A 24,055-nucleotide genomic window follows, 5' to 3' on the forward strand; every position below is an offset into this window, starting at 1 on the left:
TTTTTTTTTTTTGAGGTGGAGTCTCGCTCTGTCGCCCAGGCTGGAGTTCAGTGGTGTGATCTTGGCTCACTGCAACCTCTGCCTCCCGGGTTCAAGTGATTCTCTTGCCTCAGCCTCCCGAGTAGCTGGGATTACAGGCGCCTACCACCATGCCTGGCTAATTTTTATATTTTATAGATACCATGTTGGCCAGGCTAGTCTTAAACTCCTGACCTCAAGTGATCTGCTCACTTCAGCCTCCCAAAGTTCTGGGATTACAGGCATGAGCCACCATGCCTGGCCTTGTACCTTGGCATTTTAACTTTCTTCCTGTGGTACTAAGAAGAGCAGTGTGCCACAAAGCCAAATAGAGATGTTAGTCTCTCCTTTCTTGCTTTTAGGCTCACACTCTTGTATGTGAAACTGTTAATTTAAAATGTAAAGTTTGAGGCCAGGCACAGTGGCTCACACCTTTAATCCCAGCACTTTGGGAGGCCGAGGTGGGTGGATTGCTTGACCTAGAAGTTCAAGATCAGTGTTGGCCACATAGTGATACTCTGTTTCTACAAAAACTAAAAAAAATTAGCTGGGTGTGATGGCTTGTGCTTGTGGTCCCAGCTACTTGGGAGGCTGAGGTGGGAAGATGGCTTGAGTCTGGGAGGTCAGTCCAGGAGGTGAAAGCTGCAGTGAGCCAGGATCTAGCCACTGCACTCCAACCTGGGCAACAGAGTGAGACCCTGTCTCAAAAATAAATAAATAAGCTAAAATGCAAAAGCCGAGCTCGGGGACTTGCACTTATAATCCCAGCACTTTGGGAGGCCAAGGTGGAAAGATTTCTTGATGCCAGGAGTTCAAGACTAACATGAGCAACAAAGCAAGACCATATCTTTACAAAAAAAAAAAAGAGATACTAAACATCAATAGCATTTCATTAAAAATAGTATTGATATGGAAACATAACACATATAGCAAAATTCTTTGTGCTTAGTTATACCACTATTTCAGTTGAAAGAAGAGACTGATTTGACTGTTAATGTTACATATGAAGTGTGAAAGGCATAACAGTTAAGTGTGTACATAAAATAATATATTGATTAATTCCCCTCATCTAGACAGGGGTAAGCATGTTAAGCAGCCCTCGGAATTGTTGAAGAGTTCTCTGAAAAATTACTTATCTATTGTGTTTGTCTTGGGCCTTGCTTCCTATCTTAGTTATTTTTACTTTCTGTAAATCCTGGGAGCCCAAGTTATGCTGCTTTTAGTGTTTACATGCACAATGTAAAATCATATTTGTTTTGGAAAGTGTTGTTGCTTTTGGAGTTTAATTAATTCAGTTAAAAGCAAGAGTGTGCTTCTCGATGGGACTATCCTCATAGAAGTAGAATGAGGGGCTGAGCACAGTGGCTCACACCTGGAATCCCAGCACTTTGGGAGGCTGAGGCGGGCGGATCACGAGGTCAGGAGTTCGAGACCAAGTCTGGCTAACATAGTGAAACCCCATCTCTACTAAAAATACAGAAAAATTAGCCAGGCGTGGTGTTGGGGGCCTGTAATCCCAGCTACTCAGGAGGCTGAGGCAGGAGAACTGGGAGGTAGAGGGTTGCAGTGAGTGGAGATCGTGCCACTGCATTCTAGCCTGGGCTACAGTGTGAGACTCCATCTCAAAAAAAAAGGTAGAATGAGGCAGAGGTTAGGCAGCTCTGCTCTTTTGGAAGACTTAAGAGGGGGTTGTAAGTGATTTATAAATATTAACTCACTTAATTCTCATAGCCTTATGAATAGATACTGTTATTATCCTTATTTTGTAGATGAGAAAACAGAAACACAAGAGATCAAGTGACTTGCCCAAGGCAATAAATAATGGAATCTGGTTTTAATGTCCCTATATGGAAAGGGGCTAATACACTTATTTCCTTGAGAAAAAAAATATTAGAATAAGTCGTCAGGAGTTCAAGACCAGCCTGACCAACATGATGAAACCCTGTCTCTACTAAAAATACAAAAATTAGCTGGGCTTGGTGGGACGCGCCTGTAATCCCAGCTACTCAGGAGGCTGAGGCAGGAGAATCACTTGAACCCAGGAGGTGGAGGTTGCAGTAAGCCGAGATCGTGCCGTTGCACTTTAGCCTGGGCAACAGAGCAAGACTCTGTCTCAAAAAAACAAAAAAACACCTCTCATTTTATTTTTATTAGTGGTCAGTTTAGAATAATATTACTGTGGAGATATATACATTTTTCCTCTTTGTTGTGCTCATGTAGGTTTTTTAAAAAGCCCTTTTACCAGACAAAATTGTGATTTAAAATACTTAAAGAGGCTGGGCACAGTGGTTCACGCCTGTAGTCTCAGCACTTTGGGAGGCTGGAGGATCACTGGAGGCTAGGAGTTCCAGACCAGCCTGGGCAACAGAGCAAGACCCCCATCTTTAAATAAATAAGTAAGAATTAAAAAAAGAAAAAACAAAATACTTAAAGAATTAGATATGTCTAAAAGCAAATTGGTGGATTTTTTTTTGCATATTTGCAGTTTAACTGCAACAACAGTTAAATTTTTGTCAAATGTGAACTTATAGGATATCTTTTATTTGTTTGACTCAGATTTTATGGTTAAGAAAATTACTTGTTGAGCCAGGTGCAGTGGCTCATGCATATAATCCTAGCACTTTGGGAGGCCAGGGCGGGTGGATTGCTTGAGCCCAGGAGTTCAAGACCAGTCTGGGCAACATAACGAAACCCTGTCTCTACAAAAAAAATATAAAAGTTAGCCAGGTGTGGAGGCACAGAGCTCTGGTTCCAGCTATTGGGGAGGTTGAGGTAGGAGGATTTCTTGAGGTAGGAGGATTGGGAGGCAGATGTTACAGTGACCTGAGATTGTGCCACTCCACTCCAGCCTGGGTGACAGAGACCCTGTCTCAAAAAATAAATAAATAAAAAAATAAAAATTTTAAAAATGGAAAATTACTTCTTAAGTAATATAAAAATGAACTAGGATCTCAAAAAAAAAAAAATGGACTAGGAAAAAATGAAATGTATTTGTCTTGTAAACGTTGATTTCTCCAGGTCCTCCAGAAGAGGGCACTTGGTGTTTACAGTTTAAAACTTTAAAGAGCTTTTGTTTTTTCTTAATTGTAGGTTGGGAGTCCTCCTCTTGAGCCAACTGAATGTTTTCTTCCTGAAGAAGAGAAACTTACTGAACAAGAGAGATCAAAAAGGCGAGTAGATATAGAAATTAGCCCTTACAAATATTTCCACATAGCATAGATAAGGTGATTGTTCAAAAAGGCACTTATAAAGGTTGCAGAATGTGGATTCTGATGTGAGTAAAACCTCCATTTACCACTTACTTGTTATGTGATCTTGTTCAAACCTGAGACTCAGTTTCCTTGTGTAAAATAGATACAATAAATAAATCCAATTCAAAGGGTTGGTGGATAAAAATAAATATATATGAAATTTACTTATAAAACTTAAACCATTACACAAATATTGATTTACTTTTTCTTTACAGATTTGAAAAGGTTTATACTCATAACCTATATTACCTAGCTCAAGTCTACCAGCATCTGGAAATGTTTGAGAAGGCTGCTCACTATTGCCACAGTACACTAAAGCGCCAGCTTGAGCACAACGCCTACCATCCTATAGAGTGGGCTATCAATGCTGCTACCTTGTCACAGTTTTACATCAATAAGGTACGCTTCTTGAAGTAGTTATCTAACAGAATACCAATAGTAGGTATAAAAATAGAACCAGCAGTACCTTGAAAATACCATCTTTTGAAAACAGGTAGCTTGTATTTAATGATGTACAACTGGACCCGAAAATGCAGCCCAATTTGCCAGTGTACTAAAATTTTGTAGCTTTTTGTTATATGAATTCTTTTGAGTTTAAAAATACTGAGTTTTATCATTTGTTTTACATGTTACTTAAGACTAATTCTCTTTTTAACATAGGCACACCATCTCAACTCAGTAAGATATTACCTTAAATTGCAGATTTTTCTTGTAGATATAACTTTATCTTTATGTAATGGTAATCTCATAACTCTGAGAATTTGACTGAGGAAGTTGACTGTTAAATGTGGGCTTTGATAAAAGCATGTGATGCATTTCAGTTATTTTTCAGAATTAACTCTGTAATTTTTGATGTTGGAAAATATGTCTGCTGAGTTCCGAAGTTCTAGGTCTTTATGACATACTTCTTTTGGATTGTTACACAGGGACAATGTTTTTGAACTTCTTAGTTATCAGAATTTCTCATAAAAATTTAAAAAAGCATTGCTCAGATCATGTTGATGTACTCTTAATTGACTCATTTATTCCTTTACTCACCAAGAGTTTTTAATGCTAAAATAATTTTACCCTACCTTTTCTAACTAGATTTTCCTATTAATCCTTAATAAGCCATCTCAGCAATAGAAATTACTTTTATTTGTATTTCTAATTCACAAGCCTCTCTAAAATTTTGATGATTCTCTGCTTATCAGAGTTCCTTCTTTCATCTCTCTGGTAACCTGCTGCCTTATCCTTGGGACTTTATCCTTTTTGAGCATTTTGTTAGCATTGGTTCTGTAAATACGCCCTATGATTAAAGTATTGTCCCACAGAATTTCATTCAGAAAAGCTATTAGCAGGAGAGAAAGGGCTGTGGTGACTGCAGCATCGCTTCTAGGACTTTGGTCTAAGATCAAGTGTGTAAGTAACGCTACTGCATATATCAGAGTATTCAGTTAACTAATTCTCATGAATCCATTTCATTGTCCTCATCAAAAGTGTTATCTAAAGGGCCTCTGCTTGTGACATCTTTTTTATAGCTGTTGGAGGCCCCTTGTTCATTTTGTTTAGCAACTTTAAAATTATATAGTCACTGACTTTAATACTTAAAACTCCATGGATATTGGTAGTACTAAGATATCTAGATATTAAAGTGTGATTTAAAATTTAAAGTTGTTAAGCATTACTTATGTGGAGCATGCAGTAATTTCCATGAGCACTTTCCGCACCCTGTACTTTTATTTTTTACCAAAATCTTTCAGTTTTTGTTAAAACTAAGTTGTATTGCAAAAAGAGGGATTTGAACCATGGTTTTTTAAAATGCAATTTCATTTATATCATTGTCATCTTCATCTGATTCCAGTGATGAGGTGTTGCTACTTGGTGAATCTCTACCTGGCAGCTGCTAAAGTCCCACATTTACCAGCCACCTAGAGGGCATAAGGCATTCACTGTTTTAGCAGTGGTTGCTCACAGGGAGTCAATCTGGACAAAGCTGAAATGATGATAATGGTTAAGGGATTGGATTGTAGAGGGATAATTAAAGTTTCATTATGTAAACTAACTTTTTTTTTTGGCTTTTAAGAGTTAACACATTGGCCAGGCGTGGTGGCTTCTGCCTGTAATCCCAGCACTTTTGGAGGCCAAGGAGGGTGGATCACAAGGTCAGGAGTTCGAGACCAGCCTGGCCAATATGGTGAAACCGCGTCTCTACTGAAAATACAAAATTAGCCGGGTGTGGTGGCTCACGTCTGTAATCCCAACACTTTGGGAGGCTGAGGCGGGCGGATCACAAGGTCAGGAGTTTGAGATCAGCTGGCCAATATGGTGAAACCCCGTCTCTACTAAAAATACAAAATTAGCTGGGCATGGTGGCGAATGCCTGTAATCCCAGCTACTTGGGAGGCTGAGGCAGGAGAATCACTTGAACCCAGGAGGCGGAGGTTGTGGTGAGCCGAGATTGCGCCATTACACTCCAGTCTGGGCAGCGAGAGTGAAACTCCATCTAAATTTAAAAAAAAAAAAAAAGATTTAACACATTTTTATTTGTAGATGTTTAGATGTTGCTGGGCTAATACTACATGTGCCCAGCTATTCTCAAGATGGCTTCTGAATTTGCCATAATGAAAAGATACACTTAATGCTGTGATTTTAAAGTTATAGCCAACCATTTAAAGCCTTTCAGGTATTATTAATATTAAATAGACATTCTATTTAATGAGGGTGGCTTCCAACTAAAAGTTGGACTTTAACTTTGAACTTCTGCTGGGTGGTCCTTTGACTTACATGACAAGTACAAAATGTTTCTCTGTTAACAAGGAGATCTTCTCTAATTGTTTGAGAGGTTTGCCATGCCCAGAATTGAATTATGAAGTCTTCAAGAGTGTTGGTAAAGCAGTTCCATAAAGTTCATCTGTAGAAATCTGTTGACTTTAAAACTTGGTGGGAAGCCTTATTGTATGTAAATTTTAAAGATTTTATAACACAGGAATCTCTTCCTATCCGAATTTATCCGATTTGTTTTTGTATAGTAGGATGTAAAAGGGCTCTCTAAACCTAATAAAAATTAAATCTTCAGGCTGGGCAAGGTGACTTACATCTATAACCCCAGCACTCTGGGAGGCCAAGGTGGGAGCATGTCTTGAGGCAAGGAGTTGGAGACCTGTCTAGGCAACATAGAGAAACTGCAGAATTAGCCAGGCTTAGTGGCATGTGCCTATATTCCAGCTACTCAGGAGGCTAAAGGTGGGAAGATCCCTTAAGCCCTGGAGGTTGAGGCTGCAGTGAGCTATGATTTTGCCACTGCACTCCTGCCTTGGGCCAGGGTGAGGCCCCTGTCTCTTAAAAAAAAAAAATTCTTTTAATCCTCTGACACAATATAAATAGTCTAAGAATTTATTGTGCATGGGATTTTGGCTATTTAGACTGAACCTAAAGGACTTTTGAGGCAATTTAAGTGCAGGATGACAGCCATTCCTGTATATTCATTGATTATATAAGGAGAGCTAACTTTTACTTGGTAGTTGTCTTTCAGACAGACTGGATTATTATTAAAGAGTTTAGGGCATTATTATTTTAACCTTGGAGGTAACATTTTAACCAGATAATATGATAATATATCTTTTATACCTTCTGAATGATCTGCAACTCTACAGGGTCTCCTTTGTGGTATTTTTATCTGATTTTATAGCTTTTCCCATATTAAAAAAAAAATTATGCAAGTATCAGCTGCAAATAAAGCTGTGTGTGATAGTTGCATTCACTGTTGTTTATTTCCCCAATAGCTATGCTTTATGGAGGCCAGGCACTGTTTATCAGCTGCTAATGTCATTTTTGGTCAAACTGGAAAGATCTCAGCCACAGAAGACAGTAAGTTTATTTGTGCATGTTTTACATAGCTTTTAAAAAATGTTTTATTTTGAAATTATTTTAAACTTTTGAAAAGTGGCAAGAACAGAAGAGCTATTATATGCCCTTCTCCTAAATGCACCAATTTTTAGTGTTTTCTTCACTTGGAATCAAATTTTATTTTTCTCTCTGAACCATTAGAGAGAAGGTTACATACATTAGGGTTCTTTACCGTTTCATACTTCAGTATATATTTCCTAAGAAAATATTTTCTTACATAATCATAGATCATTTATCAAATTCAAGAAATGTAACATGGGCCAGGCATGGTGGCTTATGCCTGTGATCGTAGCATTTTGGGAGGCCAAGAAGGGAGGCTTGCTTGGGGCCGGGAGTTCAAGACCAGCCTGGTCAACATAGTGAGACCCCCCCATCTATTTTTTTAAAGAAATTTTAAAAAAAGTAACAGTGATACAATTCTTTTATCAACAGTGCATATTTCCGTTTCATCAGTTGTTGCCCTAATATTCCTTCTGGCATTTATTTTCCGGTACTGGTTTATACAGGTCAAGATTGCATATTGGATTCACTTGTCACATCTCTTTAGGCATTTTTCATCTGGAATAGTTTCTCAGCCTTTCTTTACCTTTCATCACAAAACGTTTTTGAAGAATACAGGCCAGTTATTTCATAGAATTACTGTCAGCTGGGGTTTGTGTGATGTTTCCTTATGCCATGATTCAGATAATATATTTTTGATTGGAATACTACATGCATAAGCGATGTAGCCAAATATCCATCTTTTTAAGTACAGGTTTTCATTTAGTCTTAGAAAATCACAGTTAACATGTGTCTTTGAGTCGTTTAACAGGTTTTATAATAAGTTCATTATTTATCCTCTGTTTGATTCTATAACTCACTGTTGAACAGTTTCCAACCTTCTTAAGATGTTCTAGATTTTGAAACATCATGTCTTTATAAATGGACATTCTAATTGTGTATCTGAAAAATGCAGAGGCCCTTAAGGGTTAAAGGAAGGTACAAAGTAAATAGTTGCTTTCTTCCCTAATATGTTGACTATATTGAATTAATTATAGATCAAGTCTAAGAGGCACTAGTCTCAAAAAAATTAATAAAAACTAAATTGCTGAGATATTAATATCTCATTTAAAGTAATTTTGTGAGTTTTTTTTTTTTACTCTTCAAAATAGCTGAAAAAATATCGATGTCTGATGTTTTCAAAATGTTCTTACTGAACATTCTCATATATTGTTGGTTGGAGTATTTGTTGAAAATAATTTGGCTGTATGTTGTGAATTACTTAAAATTGTTATAAACTCGTTTACTCAGTAAATTCCACTTCTAGGAATCTGTCCTAAGGAAGTAATCCAAAATTCAGACAGATTTTTGCACAGATATATTCATGTTTCGAGTTTAAAAAATATGTATATATACATATACATACATGCATATATATATGTTTATGTATAAAACTTTACAAACCTTTGTGTTGAGGGCTGACTTACAATAGATTGCAGCAAGAAAGCTGCTCTGCTATGTATGACACTCTGACCCAGAAGCAGCTCATCTGTGAATGGTTTAGCACCAGCTTCCCCACAACCACGTGTTGTGTGACATACAGGTTTTTGTGATAGTAAAGAATTGGAAACAACAAGTTCCGGGTTAGAACTAGAAGAATGATTAAATAATGGATTATCTATTTAATTGTATATAATGCTGTATTTTAAAATGAAGCTAAGAGTTGATAATGATATGAATAAAGTGTTTGTGGTATGAGAATAAATATGCAAAAATAGTAGTGAGTGCTTCTGGGTAGTAGGATTTGGGGTGGGTCTTTCTTCCCTTTCCCCTGAACCCCCTGCTTCAGTGAAGATCTGTTACTTTTATAGTAAGGAAAAAGTGATATACAAAATATTATAATACCCAATAAAAATTACAGTTGTGATTACTAACTTAAACAAATCACATGTATATTTTAGGTCCTGAAGCTGAAGGAGAAGTGCCAGAGCTTTATCATCAAAGAAAGGGGGAAATAGCAAGATGCTGGATCAAATATTGTTTGACTCTTATGCAGAATGCCCAACTCTCTATGCAGGTAATACAGTCAGAAGTTGCCTTTTTCTTTCTTAAATGAGCAACTTGTAAGTAAAAACTCATAGTGAGGATTGTGCTCATTAGGCTCACATTGTGTTTAATATGAAAGGCATATAGAATGCTCTCATAAATATTTCTTTCTTGGTTTTAAATCTTACTCATCCAATTGCTTGAATCCAGGAGGCAGAGGCTGCAATGAGGCAAGATTGGGCCACTGCACTCCAGACTGGGCAACAGAGCAAGACTCCATCTCAAAAATAAATAAATAAAATAAATTATATTCATTCAAGGCCTATCTTAAATACTACCTCTTCCTTGAAGACTTTTCTTTGGTTAGAATATAAGCTTCTTGAGAGCTGGAAACTATATCATATTCTTTTTGTTTTTAAAACAGGCTCTCCCTCTTTTCCCAGGCTAAAGTGTAGTGGCATGATCATGGCTCACTGCAGCCTTGAACTCCCCAGGTCACACAGTCCTCCCACCTCATTGATCCCAATCCTCAAGGCCTCATGCAATCCTCAAGCCTATCTTAAATACTGCTTCTTCCTTGAATACTTTTCTTTGGTTAGAATATAAGTTTCTTGAGAGCTTGGAACTGTGTCATATTCTTTTTTTTTTTTTAAATAGGCTCTCACTCTGGGGTGTGGTGGCATGATCATGGCTCACTGCAGCCTTGATCTCCCCAGCTCACGCAATCCTCCCGCCTCATCCTGGGAGTACAGGTGTGTGCCACCATGTCCAGTTAATTTTTAAATTTTTTTTTTTTTTTTTTTTTGGGACGGAGTTTCGCTCTTGTTACCCAGGCTGGAGTGCAATGGCGCGATCTCGGCTCACCGCAACCTCCGCCTCCTGGGTTCAGGCAATTCTCCTGCCTCAGCCTCCTGAGTAGCTGGGATTACAGGCACGCGCCACCATGCCCAGCTAATTTTTTGTATTTTTTTAGTAGAGACGGGGTTTCACCATGCTGACCAGGATGGTCTCGATCTCTTGACCTCGTGATCCACCCGCCTCGGCCTCCCAAAGTGCTGGGATTACAAGCTTGAGCCACCGCGCCCAGCCGCCTGGCTTATTTTTAATAAAGATGGGGTTTCGCCATGTTGGCCAGGAAGGTCCCTATCTCTTGACCTGGTGTTCCGCCCACCTCCAAAGTCCCAGGATTACATACAGGCCTAAAGTTATATATATATATATATACACATATATATATATATGTATATATATATATACACATATATATATATATGTATATATATATGTGTGTATATATATATATATATATATATATATACAGGCTTGAGCCACCGCGCCTGGCCAATTTTTAAATTTTTTTGTAGAGACTGGCTCTCACTATATTGCCCAGGCTGATCTTGAACTCCTGCGCTCAAGTGATCCTCCCTCCTTGGCCTCCCAAAGTGCTGGGATTACAGGCGTGAGCCACTGTGCCTGGCCTTACTAATCTTTTTTTTTTTTTTTGGAGACGGAGTCTCGCTGTGTTGCCCAGGCTGGAGTGCCAGAGTTCAGTGGAGTGATCTCAGCTCACTGTAACCTCTTCTTCCCAGGTTCAAAGGATTTTCCTGCCTTTGCTTCCCGAATAACTGGGATTATGGGTACCTGCCATCACACCAGGCTAATTTTTGTATTTTTAGTAGAGATGGGTTTCACCATGTTGGCCAAGCTGGTCTTGAACTCCTGACCTCAAGTGATCCACCGATCTCGGCTTCCCAAAGTGCTGGGATTACAGGTGTGAGCCACTGCACCTGGCCAAGGCCTTATTAATCTTTATATATTTGTCAGTGTTATCTTACACACAGCATGGACTTGATAAAATCTAAAAGGGTAGACTTTTAAGAAATAGCCCATGTAATTGTTCAAAAATAGAAGCAGAACTGATGGCAGTGAAGAGCATGGACTCTGGAAACACAATAGGTAGGTATGAATTCCAGCTCTGCCACTTTGTAGCTATGTCTTTGTGGCAATTTACTTAATATCTTTTTGCCTTTATTTCCTCACAAGTAAGTTGGAGATAATAGTTCTTACTTAATACTGTTGTTATGAGAGTTAAATCAGTATATATTAAGGCCCCAGAAAAGTGCCTGAGACATACTAAGTCCTTAATAAATATTAACTATCATAATCATTATTAATTTATGCCCAATTCTAGTTCCTAACCACTAGGGAGGATAATAAAACTAATCATTTTGATGCAGTATGCTAAGTGTGGATACATAGGATGCTTTCCTGGGGGAGTCATTGTGCTGCTGTTTTTCTCTTTGCGTGTATTAAAGCGTAATAATTTTTTTTTTTATTTTGTAGGACTCTGCTTCATAAGAGTGTAGTGATCGTTAGTGGTTGTATTAGTGTGTTCTCACACTGCTATAAAGAACTACCTGAGGCCAGGCGCAGCGCCTTATACCTGTAATCCCAGTGCTTTGGGAGGCTAAGGTGGGCGGATCACTTGAGTTCATGAGTTTGAGACCAACCTGGGCAACATGTTGAAACCCTGTCTCTACCAAAAATACAAAAAATAGCCAGGCGTGGTGGTGCGCACCTGTAGTCCCAGCTACTCAGGAGGCTGAGGCAGGAGAATCACTTGAGCTGGGAGGCAGAGGTTGCAGTGAGCCAAGATTGTGCCACTGCACTCCAGTCTGGGTGACAGAGTGAGACCCTGTCTCAAAAAAAAAAAAAAAAAAAAGGTAATTTTCTTCATAAATTACCTAAAACTGGGTAATTTATGAAGAAAAGAGGTTAGTTGATTCACGTTTCCGCAGGTTTAACAGGAAGCATGACTGGGAGGCCTCAGGAAACTCATAATTATGGCAGAAGGTGAAAGGGAAGCAAGCATGTCTTAACCATGGCAGAGCAGGAGAGAGAGAGAACAAACCAGGAAATGCCACACACTTTAAACCCATCAGATCTTGTGAGAGAGCTCACTCACTACCACAAGAACAGGAAGGAGGAAATCTGCCCCCATGATCCAGTCACCTCCCACCAGGTCCCTCTGCCAATTTGACATGAGATTTGGTCGGGGGCACAAATCTAGACTGTATCAGTGGTAAATAATGTAGAACTTTGTAAAACAAAAGAAAACTAAGCAAATAAACCTCAACACATCAGCTTAGGTCTTGAAAAGGTAAAGATCATTTTAGAGGCTAGCGGGTAAAGATGAGGCATATTAAGGAAAGACAGGCCTGGCGAGGTAGCTCTCACCTGTAATCCCAGCACTTTGGGAGGCCAAGGCAGACGGATTACCTGAGGTCAGGAGACCCGCCTGGCCAATGTGGTGAAACCCCGTCTCTACTAAAAATACAAAAATTAGACAGGCATAGTGGCAGGTGCCTGTAATCCCAGCTACTCAGGAGGCTGAGGCAGGAGAATCACTTGAACCAGGGAGACGGAGGTTGCAGTGAGCCTAGATCATGCCATTACACTCCAGCCTGGGGGAAAAGAGCAAGACTTTGTCTCAAAAAAAAAAAAAAGAAGAAGAACTATGGGGCTTTGTGTCTAGAGAATTTGGAGCCAGGAAGAACTGTCAGGTTTCTTCTCATCAGGTAAGGAAAACTGGAAGCAAAACAGGGACTATTGTTGGGACAAAACAGTGGACTAATTTAAGAAAGCATCCTAGAGAGAACAAGTAAATAAACAAGCAGCCCAGGAAGGAAGGAAGGAAATATACAAGATTTAGAGACTTATGACCTACATTTTAAGTAACTGTGTCAAGTAAAACGCACTATGATTTGACCCTTACCTTTCATTTAGTTGATGTTTCTAGTCTAGGAACTTAGAACCTCGTTACTTGATTAAACTCACATATTTGCCATGCTACTAAATTACTCAGATTTTCCTTAAACTGATTTATTTTTGGCATTATTTCATATTAGTTTAGAGGTTCCATTTTCACTCCTCAATAGATTTTATGTATTTATCATATGCTTCTTCACTCATAAGTTCATCTAGCTCTGAAGGTTATTCAGTGTCATCTTCATCAGCCAACCATCCTCATAACAAGATTTGTTTACATGTCCTGGATTTTCTGCAAGGGCTTCATTAATTTCAGTTACTTCTTCTGATAAAGGAGAATAGAGTTCACTACATCTTTCACACTTTCCAAAGCATCAAATTTATCTTGTTTGTTCAATTTTGTACCAACTTCAAGCTGACTACAGTAAGCAACATCTCCAATGTTTCCTGTGCAAAGTTGCTGATTTCCACTGTTCCAATACCATTTTCTGTTGTTATCCATTCATGTTTCTCTGTGAATTTACGCACTGAGAGCAGAGCGGGTCCCGTGCGCAGCATTGGGATGGCGCCTGCCCTCCAGCTGCTAGGACCTTGGCGGGCAGGGTGCTGCAGGTGACTGGACCGCGTGCAGGGTGCAGAGAACGGCCCACACACTCCGCACCACTTGCAGCTTTATGTTCGAAGGGGTACCCGGGTCGCAGCACTACGCCTCCACCACCTGCGCAGGGAGGCGGAGCCGGGTGGGGCCGAATTTTGTTTTTTGCGTTGGGGTCTCTGTCACCTAGGCTGGAGTGCAGTGGCGTGATCTCGGCTCACTGTAACCTCCACCTCCCTGGCTCAAGTGATCCACCCACATCGGCCTGCCAAGTAACTGGGACCACAGGTGTGTGCCACTGTGCCTGGCTAATTCTTTGTATTTTTTTAGAGGCCATGTTTCACCATGTTGCCCAGGCTGATCTTGAACTCTTGAGCTCAAGCATCCACCCACATCGGCCTCCCAAAGTGCTGGGATTACCAGTGTGAGCCACTGCGCTTGGCCCTGACTTTCTTATTTAACCTTATCTTCATCCTTTATCCATCTGTGTATTTATCTGAAAGGCCTTCTTCAGTTGAAGCTTTAAGACATACACAAATTTATTCAATTAAGTATTTATTTATGCCAACCCTTTGCTAGTCATTGGCCAAGGATACTATGATGAACAAAAATGGATTTAGCCTTTGACTTCATATAAAGGTACAATTTTGCTAAGTTCCACAAAGGAGAGACACATGATATGAGAAGGCACAATAGGAGGAAATAACAAGCAAGCTCCAGGGATGAGTGAGTAGGAGTTACCTAGACTGAAGAAAAGGAGGCACACCATTCCAAGGAGCTGAAGCAGCATGTTTAGGAGTTCTGTAGCGTAAGGGAGGATGGTATCAGAAGGGATGGAGCAAAGGCTTTGAGGTTGGAGCTGGGGGAGAGGGAGTGTGATATAAGGTAAAGTTAGAGTTAGAAAGGGGTTGGAGCAATCAAGGCTTTGAAACATTGTTGTCTTCATCTTCTGAGCACTTGGAAACCTTGAAGGGTTTGTGGAAAGATCACTAGTGAGACAATGTCAAGTGAAAAGAAGAAAAGGCCTTGGGATCTGTTATTTAATTTTATTGGCCAAGAAGAGCTTACTCTCTTTTTTAACCATCTTAGTTCTTTTTTCTTTTCTTTTTTTAATTTGCCCCCCTAACCCCCAAGAGGCAGGGGAGATAAAATTTTATGAAGTAGATTTAACTCTTTCTTCACTTTGATGTCTTTAAGAGACCTAGAGCATTTCTCTCTGATATATTTCGTTACAAACTTAACAGCATAAACATGGTAACATTAATCTTAATTGCATCTTTGTGAAATATTTTTATGATGTAGATTACAGTCTTATTACAAAGTTAAAAAATACTGTTAATGTATCACATCAATGTAATGTTTCACAAGTTTCAAAGTACTTTTACATGTAACATTTACCTTACTGGAAGGAGTAACTGTAAATGAATTTCAGTTCCTTAGAATAAATGATATATAAGCAGCTTGTCTAATTTATTTAAATACTCTTTTTTACATTTGCTGAGTTTTTAATATGATTGGAAGAAAGAAAGTAGTTTTCAAAGGTGTTTAAGATTATGATACCTCCCTAAACCAGGCTGGAAAGTAAGAGACTTTTCTTTACTCTGAAGTTTGCTTTAATATTTTTTAACAGTGGGAGGTGAGTGATCTACTTAACCATAGTTTTTTTTTCTTCAGGACAACATAGGAGAGCTTGACCTTGATAAACAGTCTGAACTAAGAGCTTTAAGGAAAAAAGAACTGGATGAGGAGGAAAGCATTCGGAAAAAAGCTGTGCAGTTTGGAACTGGTGAACTGTGTGATGCCGTCTCTGCAGTAGAAGAGAAAGTGAGCTACTTGAGACCTTTAGATTTTGAAGAAGCCAGAGAACTTTTCTTATTGGGCCAGCACTATGTCTTTGAGGCTAAAGAGTTCTTTCAGATTGATGGTTATGTCACTGACCATATTGAAGTTGTCCAAGACCACAGTGCTCTGTTTAAGGTGCTTGCATTCTTTGAAACTGACATGGAGAGACGGTGCAAGATGCATAAACGCAGAATAGCCATGCTAGAGCCCCTAACTGTAGACCTGAATCCACAGTATTATCTGTTGGTCAACAGACAGATCCAGTTTGAAATTGCACATGCTTACTATGATATGATGGATTTGAAGGTCGCCATTGCTGACAGGCTAAGGGATCCTGATTCACACATTGTAAAAAAAATAAATAATCTTAATAAGTCAGCATTGAAGTACTACCAGCTCTTCTTAGACTCCCTGAGAGACCCAAATAAAGTATTTCCTGAGCATATAGGGGAAGATGTTCTTCGCCCTGCCATGTTAGCGAAGTTTCGAGTTGCCCGTCTCTATGGCAAAATCATTACTGCAGATCCCAAGAAAGAGCTGGAAAATTTGGCAACATCATTGGAACATTACAAATTTATTGTTGATTACTGTGAAAAGCATCCTGAGGCTGCCCAGGAAATAGAAGCTGAACTAGAACTTAGTAAAGAGATGGTTAGTCTTCTCCCAACAAAAATGGAGAGATTCAGAACCAAGATGGCCCTGACTTAATCCCTGCTTTTAAAGAAAGGAAATGTTGAAGTGATCTTTTTCCCTAGTCAAACTGGCCCAATTCCATTGTGATATTTACCTTTATAGCCAGGTGAGTGCAGTTTGAGCTTGAGACACAGTAAACTGAGTGTTTGCTAGGATCCTAAGGAACATGAAGTTAATTAATAATTTACACCTAATTATATAAATTGCCTTGTTAAAGATACGTGATTTTTGTATTTTAGATGCTTGTTTCTATTTAAATATAAACCTTTTTACCCTCAGTTTTTAAATGTAGATTATTTGTTGGCTAGTACTTGATAGATTCCTTGTAAGAAAAAATGCTGGGTAATACACCTGGTAGTCAAGTCTGTTACTATATTAAAATTGAAAAAGTAACTCTGTAGTTACTCTTTCTAAAATATTTGATTTCCTAAATTCCCCCCACCCAAAATCTTTCCCTTTTGAAAATATTAAAAACTTAAGTTATGTTATTATAAAGTGTAAAATGGTTTGTCTCAATTATAGGAGAAAAAGGCCTTGTTGGAAATAAAATAAACTGACTTATTTCACTAATAAAATCTTCCATTTCCCCATTTATTTTCTTGTGAGCATTGGTTTTATTTTTTTTGATACCTCAAAGATATTAGCATATTTGAAACTAGAGAAGAATATTTCTTCAATAACATTGCAAAGTTAGAAAACATTAAAATATCATTCATGGCTGAGTGTGGTGGCTCATGCCTGTAATCCCAGCACTTTGGGAGGCTGAGGTGGGAGGATCACTTGAGCCCAGGAGTTCAAGACCAACCTGGGCAACATAGTGAGACCCCATCTGTACAAAACATACAAAAATTAGATGGGGCATGATGCCACCTGCCTGTAATCCCAGCTTCGTGGGAGGATTGCTTGAGCCTGGGAGGCCAAGGCTGCAGTGAACCATAATTGCCACTACACTCCAGCCTGGATGACAGTGAGACCCTGTCTCAAAAAAGTAAAGTAAATAAAGTAAAAAAGTAAAATATTATTCACTTAGTAAATATTTACTGGGCTACTGTGTCCCAGGAAACTTTTACTGACTGTGATTTCTCATAGGATCCTGGCATGTTTACAAACTTAAGCACTATTGAGAAGGGATATATATGTCATAACTAAACCTTGTTAATATGTGTTAGTCATTTTAAGAAATGCAGGATTAAAATGGAATTCCTATCTGGTGTATTGTCGAGATCAGTTGTAACATTTAACACAGAGAATAGCTCTGTGTGTTAGCTTGCCTGTTAATTTGCTTCTGAAAGCTTAGGTCTGGGTCAATGCTAAGGCTCTGTAACATTTACGTTAAAAAAACATACACATATGAAAATCACCTTGCTTTCCTTTTGAGATCAATTTTCCAGGAAGAAAAATCTTTGAGTATAACAGTCAGAAACGTGTAATTCACTCAGTATTTAACTGATAATTTATTAAAGTCTTTACTAAGGTCAGGCCCTGTTCTCACTTTTCTAATTATAGATAATATGGTGATAAACAGGATAAACAAGGACCTGGTCTCACAGAGCGAGTAAACAACTAAGATAATTTCAGGCTATTTAAGTGCTGTTAAGAAGGGAAAACTGAAATGGCAAACTTTTTTTTTTCTCTGTTGCCCAGGCTCCCTGGCTGGAATGCAATGGCACGATCTCAGCTCACTGCAACCTCTGCCTTCTGGGTTCAAGTGATTCTCCTGCCTCAGTCTCCCGAGTAGCTGGGGCTATAAGTGCACAACACCACGCCTGGCTAATTTTTTGTATTTTTAGTAAAGGCAGGTATTTTTGTATTTTCACTGGGCTGGTCTTCAACTGCTGACCTCAAGTGATCTGCCCACCTCAGCTTCCCAAAGTGCTGGAATTACAGGTATGAGCCACTGCGCCTGGCTGAAAATGGTAAACTTTTAATGGAAGGGGTGCTGTCTTAGCTGTGGTGATCTGCAAAGGTCTTTGAGAAGGTGGGAGGTGACACTGAGCTGAGAACCAAATTGGGGGTGAAAGCAGCCAAAGTCATCTTTAGGTAGGGTGTTCCAGGGAAGCCAGGCTGGAACAAGTTCAGGAAGGAGTTTGGCATGAGAAAGACCAGTGGGGCTGGTGCAGATAAGGGTGAGGAGTGGGGACAGCAGTGGGGAGTCCAGATGGAGAGGGCTTTGTGGATCAGGGTAAGGAGTTTGGATTTTATTCAAGGTGCAATGGGAACTTTGATGGAATTTTAAAAAGGGAAACAGCATTATCTGATTGGAATTTTTAAGAAACTACTCTGGCTGTTAGCACAAGGAAGGGGGAAAGGGCAGCCAAGAACCAGAGGAATCAGAGAGACAAGGTTCTGTTAATATTAATCCAAGTGAGTCAGGCGCCGTGGCTCACACCTGTAATCCCAGCACTTTGGGAGGCCGAGGAGGGCGGATCACGAGGTCAAGAGATCGAGACCATCCTGGCCAACATGGTGAAACCCTGTCTCTACTAAAAATAAAAAAATTAGCTGGGCATGGTGGCGTGCGCCTGTAGTCCCAGCTACTCGGGAGGCTGAGGCAGGAGAATTGCTTGAACCCAGGAGGCAGAGGTTGCAGTGAGCCGAGGTGGCGTCACTGCACTCCAGCCTGGAGCCTGGCGACAGAGTGAGACTCTGTTAAAAAAAATTGAGCCGGGCGCGGTGGCTCACGCCTGTAATCCCAGCACTTCGGGAGGCCAAGGCGGGTGGATCATGAGATCAAGAGATCGAGACCATCCTGGTCAACATGGTGAAACTCCGTCTCTACTAAAAATACAAAATTCAGCTGGGCATGGTGGCGTGTGCCTGTAATCCCAGCTACTCAGGAGGCTGAGGCAGGAGAATTGCCTGAACCCAGGAGGCGGAGGTTGCGGTGAGCCGAGATTGCACCATTGCACTCCAGCCTGGGTAACAAGAGCGAAACTCTGTCTCAAAAAAAAAAAAATTAATCCAAGTGAGAGATGAAAGTGGACTGGACTAGGATGAGGGAGTGGAGATGGAGAAAAGTGGCTTAATTCTGGATATGCTTTGAACATGCTATAGAGGGTTAAGTGTAGAGCATGAGGGGAAAAGAAGAACCATGTTAAGTTGAGGAAGTATGCAGGCAAAGCATGTTTTTATGGGGGATATGTGGGGTTAGAATTAAAAGTTTTGTTTAGGCAAAGTTGAGTTTACGATGTTAAGCTTGAGATGAAATGATTACTATTTAATAATATCTGCTCATCAGACTTTAAAAGGGAAGCGGGAGGACCAAGAAGAGGCAAAGAAGGGAGGGAAGTTTCTTGAGGATAGTGATACATGGCACTTCAGCTCTCTTGAGAACTGATTCTAAGACAAATCCCCCTGTTAAAAGCCTTCCTTCATATGGCCATTTTCCTCTCAACCTTAATCAACTTCATAACTTCATTTATATATCCATTTATTTATTTAGAGACGCAGTTTCACTCTTGTCAAGGCTAGAGTGCAATGGTGAGATCTCAGCTCACTACAATCTCCGCCTCCCAGGTTCAAGCGATTCTCCTGCCTCAGTCTCCCAAGTAGCTTGGATTACAGGCATGAGCCACCACACCTGGCTAATTTTTGTTCTTTTAGTAGAGATTGGTTTCTCCATGTTGGTCAAGCTGGTCTCAAACTCCTGACCTCAGGTGATCCATCTAACTCGGCCTCCCAAAGTGCTGGGATTACAGGCATGTCCATTCATTTATTTAAGAAATACAGCCGGGCATGGTGGCTCACACCTGTAATCCCAGCACTTTGGGAGGCCAAGGTAGGTGGATCACGAGGTCAGGAGATTGAGACCATCCTGGCCAACATGGTGAAACCCCATCTCTACTAAAAATACAAAAATAAGCTGGGCGTGGTGGCACGTGCCTGTAATCTCAGCTCTTTAGGAGGCTGAGGAAGGGGAATCACTTGAATTAGGGAGTCGGAGGTTACAGTGAGCCGAGAATGTGCCACTGCACTCCAGCCTGGTGACAGACAGAGAGATACTCTGTCTCAAAAAAAAAAAAAAAAATACATAGCTCTTTTCCCCGCCCTCCCCCTGACAGCATATCCAATGTGTCTTTATTTGTAATAAAAAATATGAAAATGTTGGGGAGTAAAAAACAGGCCTTAGGCCAGGTGGGGTGGCTCACACCTATAATCCCAGCACTTTGGGAGGCCAAGTTGGGCAGATCACAAGGTCAGGAGATTGAGACCATCCTGGCCAACATGGCGAAACCCAGTCTCTACTAAAAATACAAAAAGCTGGGCGCACTGACGCACGCCTGTAGTCCCAGCTACTCGGGAGGCTTAGGGAGGAGAATCGCTTGAGCCCAGGAGGCAGAGGTTGCAGTTAGTTGAAATCACCCCACTGCACTCCAGCTGGCGACAGAGCAAGACTCCGTCTCAAAAAGGAAAACAAAAACAAAAAACAGGTCTTGGCCGGGCGCGGTGGCTCATGCCTGTAATCCCAGCACTTTGGGAGGCTGAGGTGGGCAGATCACCTGAGGTCAGAAGTTTGAGACCAGCCTGGCCAACATGGTGAAACCCCGCCTCTACTAAAATACAAAAAAAAAAAAAAAAAAAAAAAAAATTGAACAGGCGTGGTGGTGGGCAGTAGTCCCAGCTACTCGGGAGGCTTAGGCAGGAGAATCTCTTGAACCCAGGAGGCAGAAGTTGCCCTGAGCCAAGATTGCACCACTGCACTCCGGCCTGGGAAACAGAGTGAGACCCTGCCTCAAAAAAATAAAAAGTAAAAACAACAGCAACAAAAAAACAGGTCTTATATTAAGGGGAATAAAGATAGCTGTATCAACGCAATGGAATATTACACACATTTGTGCATATTACAGCATACAAATATAAGTAATAAAATGTTAAAGGATGGAAAATGCATGACTTAATGTCAAGAAAGGATAGCAATGTTAATTTACAGATATACATTTAACATTTATTTATTTATTTGTTTGTTTATTTGAGACACAGTTTCACTCTTGTTGCCCAGGCTGGAGTGCAATGGCATGATCTTGGCTCACCACAACCTCCGCCTCCCAGGTTCAAGCCATTCTCCTGCCTCAGCCTCCCAAGTAGCTAGGATTACAGGCATGCACCACCATACCCAGCTAATTTTTTGTATTTTTAGTAGAGATGGGGTTTCTCCATGCTGGTCAGGCTGGTGTCAAACTTCCGACCTCAGGTGACCCACCTGCCTCGGCCTCCCAAAGTGCTGGGATTATAGACATGAGTCACTGTGCCCAGATAACATTTATTATAATTTAAACAATTAAAAATGTATATTTAACAGGGGATGGTGATGTGCACCTGTAGTCCCAGCTACTCAGGAAGCTGAGGTGGGAGGATTGCTCAACCCTGGGAGGTTGAGACATCAGTGAGCTGTGATTGTACCACTGCCTTCCAGCCTGGGTGACAGAGTGAGAACCTGTCTCAAAATAAATCAATAGGCCAAGTGCAATGGCTCACACCTATAATCCTAGCACTTTGGGGAGGCCAAGGCTGGCAGATTGCTTGAGCCCAGGAGTTTTAGACCAGCATGGGCAACATGGCAAACAAAACCTTGTCTCTACAAAACAATACAAAAATTAGCTGGGCATGGTGGCACACACCTGTGGTCTTAGCTACTCAGGAGGCTGAGGTGGGAGGATCACCTGAGCCTGGGACATCAAAGCTGCAGTGAGCCATGATTACACAACTACACTCTAGCCTGGGTGACAAAGTGAGACCCTGTCTCTCAGTAAATAAATAAATATTTAACAATATAAAAGTAGCCAGAGGTGGCATCATGTGCCTGTAGTCGCAGCTACTCAGGAGGCTGAGACTGGAAGATTGCTTGAGCCCAGGATTTGAGGTTAGCCTGAGCAACATAGTGAGGTCCCATCTCTTAAAAGAAAAAATAATGTATACTTGTAAGTGAAAATGTTAAAAAAAAAGAATAGTCATATCATAATAGAATTATAAACTTTTTTTTTAAGATGGAATTTTGCTCTGTCACCCAGGCTGGAGTGCAGTGGCGTGATCCGGGCTCACTGTAACCTTTGCCTCCCAGGTTCAAGCAATTCTTGTGCCTCAGCCCCCCGAGCAGTCGGGACTACAGGCATGCACCACAACACCTAGCTGCTTTGTATTTTTAGTAGAGATGGGGTTTCACCACGTCAGCCAGGCTGACCTCAGGCATTCTGCCTGCCTCAGCCTCCTAAAGTGCTGGGATTACAGGCATGAGCCACTGCACCCAGCCGGAATTATAAGCATTTTGTTACTATATCCTTAATATTGGGATCTTTATTTTTCCAATGAACATTTGAAAATTCCTTGACAACTTCCTAGGTTTTCATTAGAGGTTTTTTTACTGAGCACTTTCCATGGGCTAGGCACCCTGAGAACATGATCTCTAAGACACAGTCTCTTAAACCATAGCTTTTCTTCTTCTTGACTGTGTTATTCAACTTGAATTCAAAAGATAAAATTCAGACCATCAGTACTGTGTCTGCCGATCGCTCAGAGCCTTGCACTTGCCGCTTGGCAGCCGGTCCACTCTGCCTCCAGCCCTCCAATATCGGATGATATTGCTGCTGTGGCACAAGGCCTGCTTTGTGGGTGACGATGCCCCCTGGGCTGCATTCCCCTCCATCGTGGGATGCCCCCGACACTAGGGCGTGATGGTAGGCATGGGCCAGAAGGGCTCCTATGTGGGCAGTGAGGCCCAGAGCAAGAGAGGCCTCCTGACCCTGAAATACCCCATCTCCATGTCGCCTCAGTAGGTGACAATATGGTGAAGATCTCGCACCACACCTACAATGAGCTGCGTGTGGCTTTCGAGGAGCACCCCATGCTGCTGACCAAAGGCGCCCTGAGCCCCATGGCCAACATGAGATTATGTTTGAGATCTTCAACACCCCAGCCATGTATGTGGCCATCCTGGCCATGCTGTTCTTGTACACCTCCGGCTGTACCACTAGCATCGTGATGGACTCCAGTGGCAGGTCACCAACATGGTACCCATCTATGGGGACACACCCTCCCCAATGCCATCCTGTGTCTGGACCTGGCTGACCGGGACCTGACCGACCACCTCATGAAGATCTTCACAGAGAACAGCCACAGCTTCACCACCACAGCAGAGTGGGAGATCCTGTGTGACATCAAGGAGAAGCTGTGCTAAGTTGCTCTGGACTTCGAGCAGGAGATGGGCACCTCGGCCTCTAGCTCCTCCCTGGAGAAGAGCTATGAGCTGCCTGATGGGCAGGTCATCACTAACAGCAACGAGTGGTTCCACTGCCCGAGGCGCTCTTCCAGCCTTCTTTCCTGGGCATGGAATCCTGTGGCATCCACGAAACTACCTTCAACTCCATCATGAAGTGTGACACAGTGCTGTCTGGCAGCACACCGTGTACCCTGGCATCACCTGGCAGGATGCAGAAGGGGATTGCTGCCCTGGCACCCAGCATGAGGATCAAGGTCGTTGCTCCTGAGAATGAAGGTCATTGCTCTGTCTTCACTGTCCGCCTTCCAGCAGATATGGATGAGCAAGCAGGAATAGGATGACTCCAGTCCCTCCATTGTCCACCAAAAATGCTCCTTAATGGACTGTCACTTAGTTGCGTTACACCCTTTCTTGACAAAAACCTAATTTGCAGAGAACAAGATGAGATTGGCATGGCTTTGTTTTTGTGTGTGTGTTTGGTTTTGTTTTTGGCTTGACTCAGGATTTAAAAGCGAATAGTGAAGGTGACAGCAGTCGGTTGGAGTGAGCATCCCCCAAATTCTACGGTAGGGCCAAGGACTTTGTACACTGTTCTTTTTTCTTTTTTAATATTTATTTTATTTATTTTTTTGAGATGGAGTATCTCTGTCACCCAGGCTGGAGTACAGTGATGTGATCTCGGTTTACTGAAACCTCTGCCTCCTGAGTAGCTGGGACTAGAGCCATGCGCTACCACGTCTAGCTAATTTTTTTTTTTTTTTT

General features: G+C 41.1%; 1 protein-coding gene and 2 pseudogenes across 2 annotated transcripts in view; 2 read left to right on the forward strand and 1 right to left on the reverse strand.

Annotated features, from left to right (window-relative positions):
* Positions 1-16,674, forward strand: part of KIFBP (kinesin family binding protein) — a 36,618-nt gene extending 19,944 nt beyond the window's left edge. Inside the window, exons 3-7 of one of the 2 annotated variants that reach the window (XM_032256169.1) lie at positions 3,109-3,188; positions 3,485-3,668; positions 7,034-7,118; positions 9,098-9,213; positions 15,220-16,674. In XM_032256169.1, the coding sequence (XP_032112060.1) occupies positions 3,109-3,188; positions 3,485-3,668; positions 7,034-7,118; positions 9,098-9,213; positions 15,220-16,095 (1,341 nt within the window). In that variant the 3' untranslated portion in view covers positions 16,096-16,674. The remainder of the gene's footprint in view (positions 1-3,108; positions 3,189-3,484; positions 3,669-7,033; positions 7,119-9,097; positions 9,214-15,219) is intronic. The other variant, XM_032256170.1, reaches the window with a different exon arrangement.
* Positions 13,010-14,221, reverse strand: LOC116535297 (annotated as a pseudogene).
* Positions 16,675-22,266: 5,592 nt separating the features above from the next.
* LOC116535333 lies at positions 22,267-23,944 on the forward strand (annotated as a pseudogene).
* Positions 23,945-24,055: the final 111 nt, after the last annotated feature.

Source organism: Sapajus apella, unplaced genomic scaffold (assembly GCF_009761245.1).
Source record: "Sapajus apella isolate SASKATOON/1434 unplaced genomic scaffold, GSC_monkey_1.0 scaffold94, whole genome shotgun sequence".
NCBI classification, from domain to species: domain Eukaryota; kingdom Metazoa; phylum Chordata; class Mammalia; order Primates; family Cebidae; genus Sapajus; species Sapajus apella.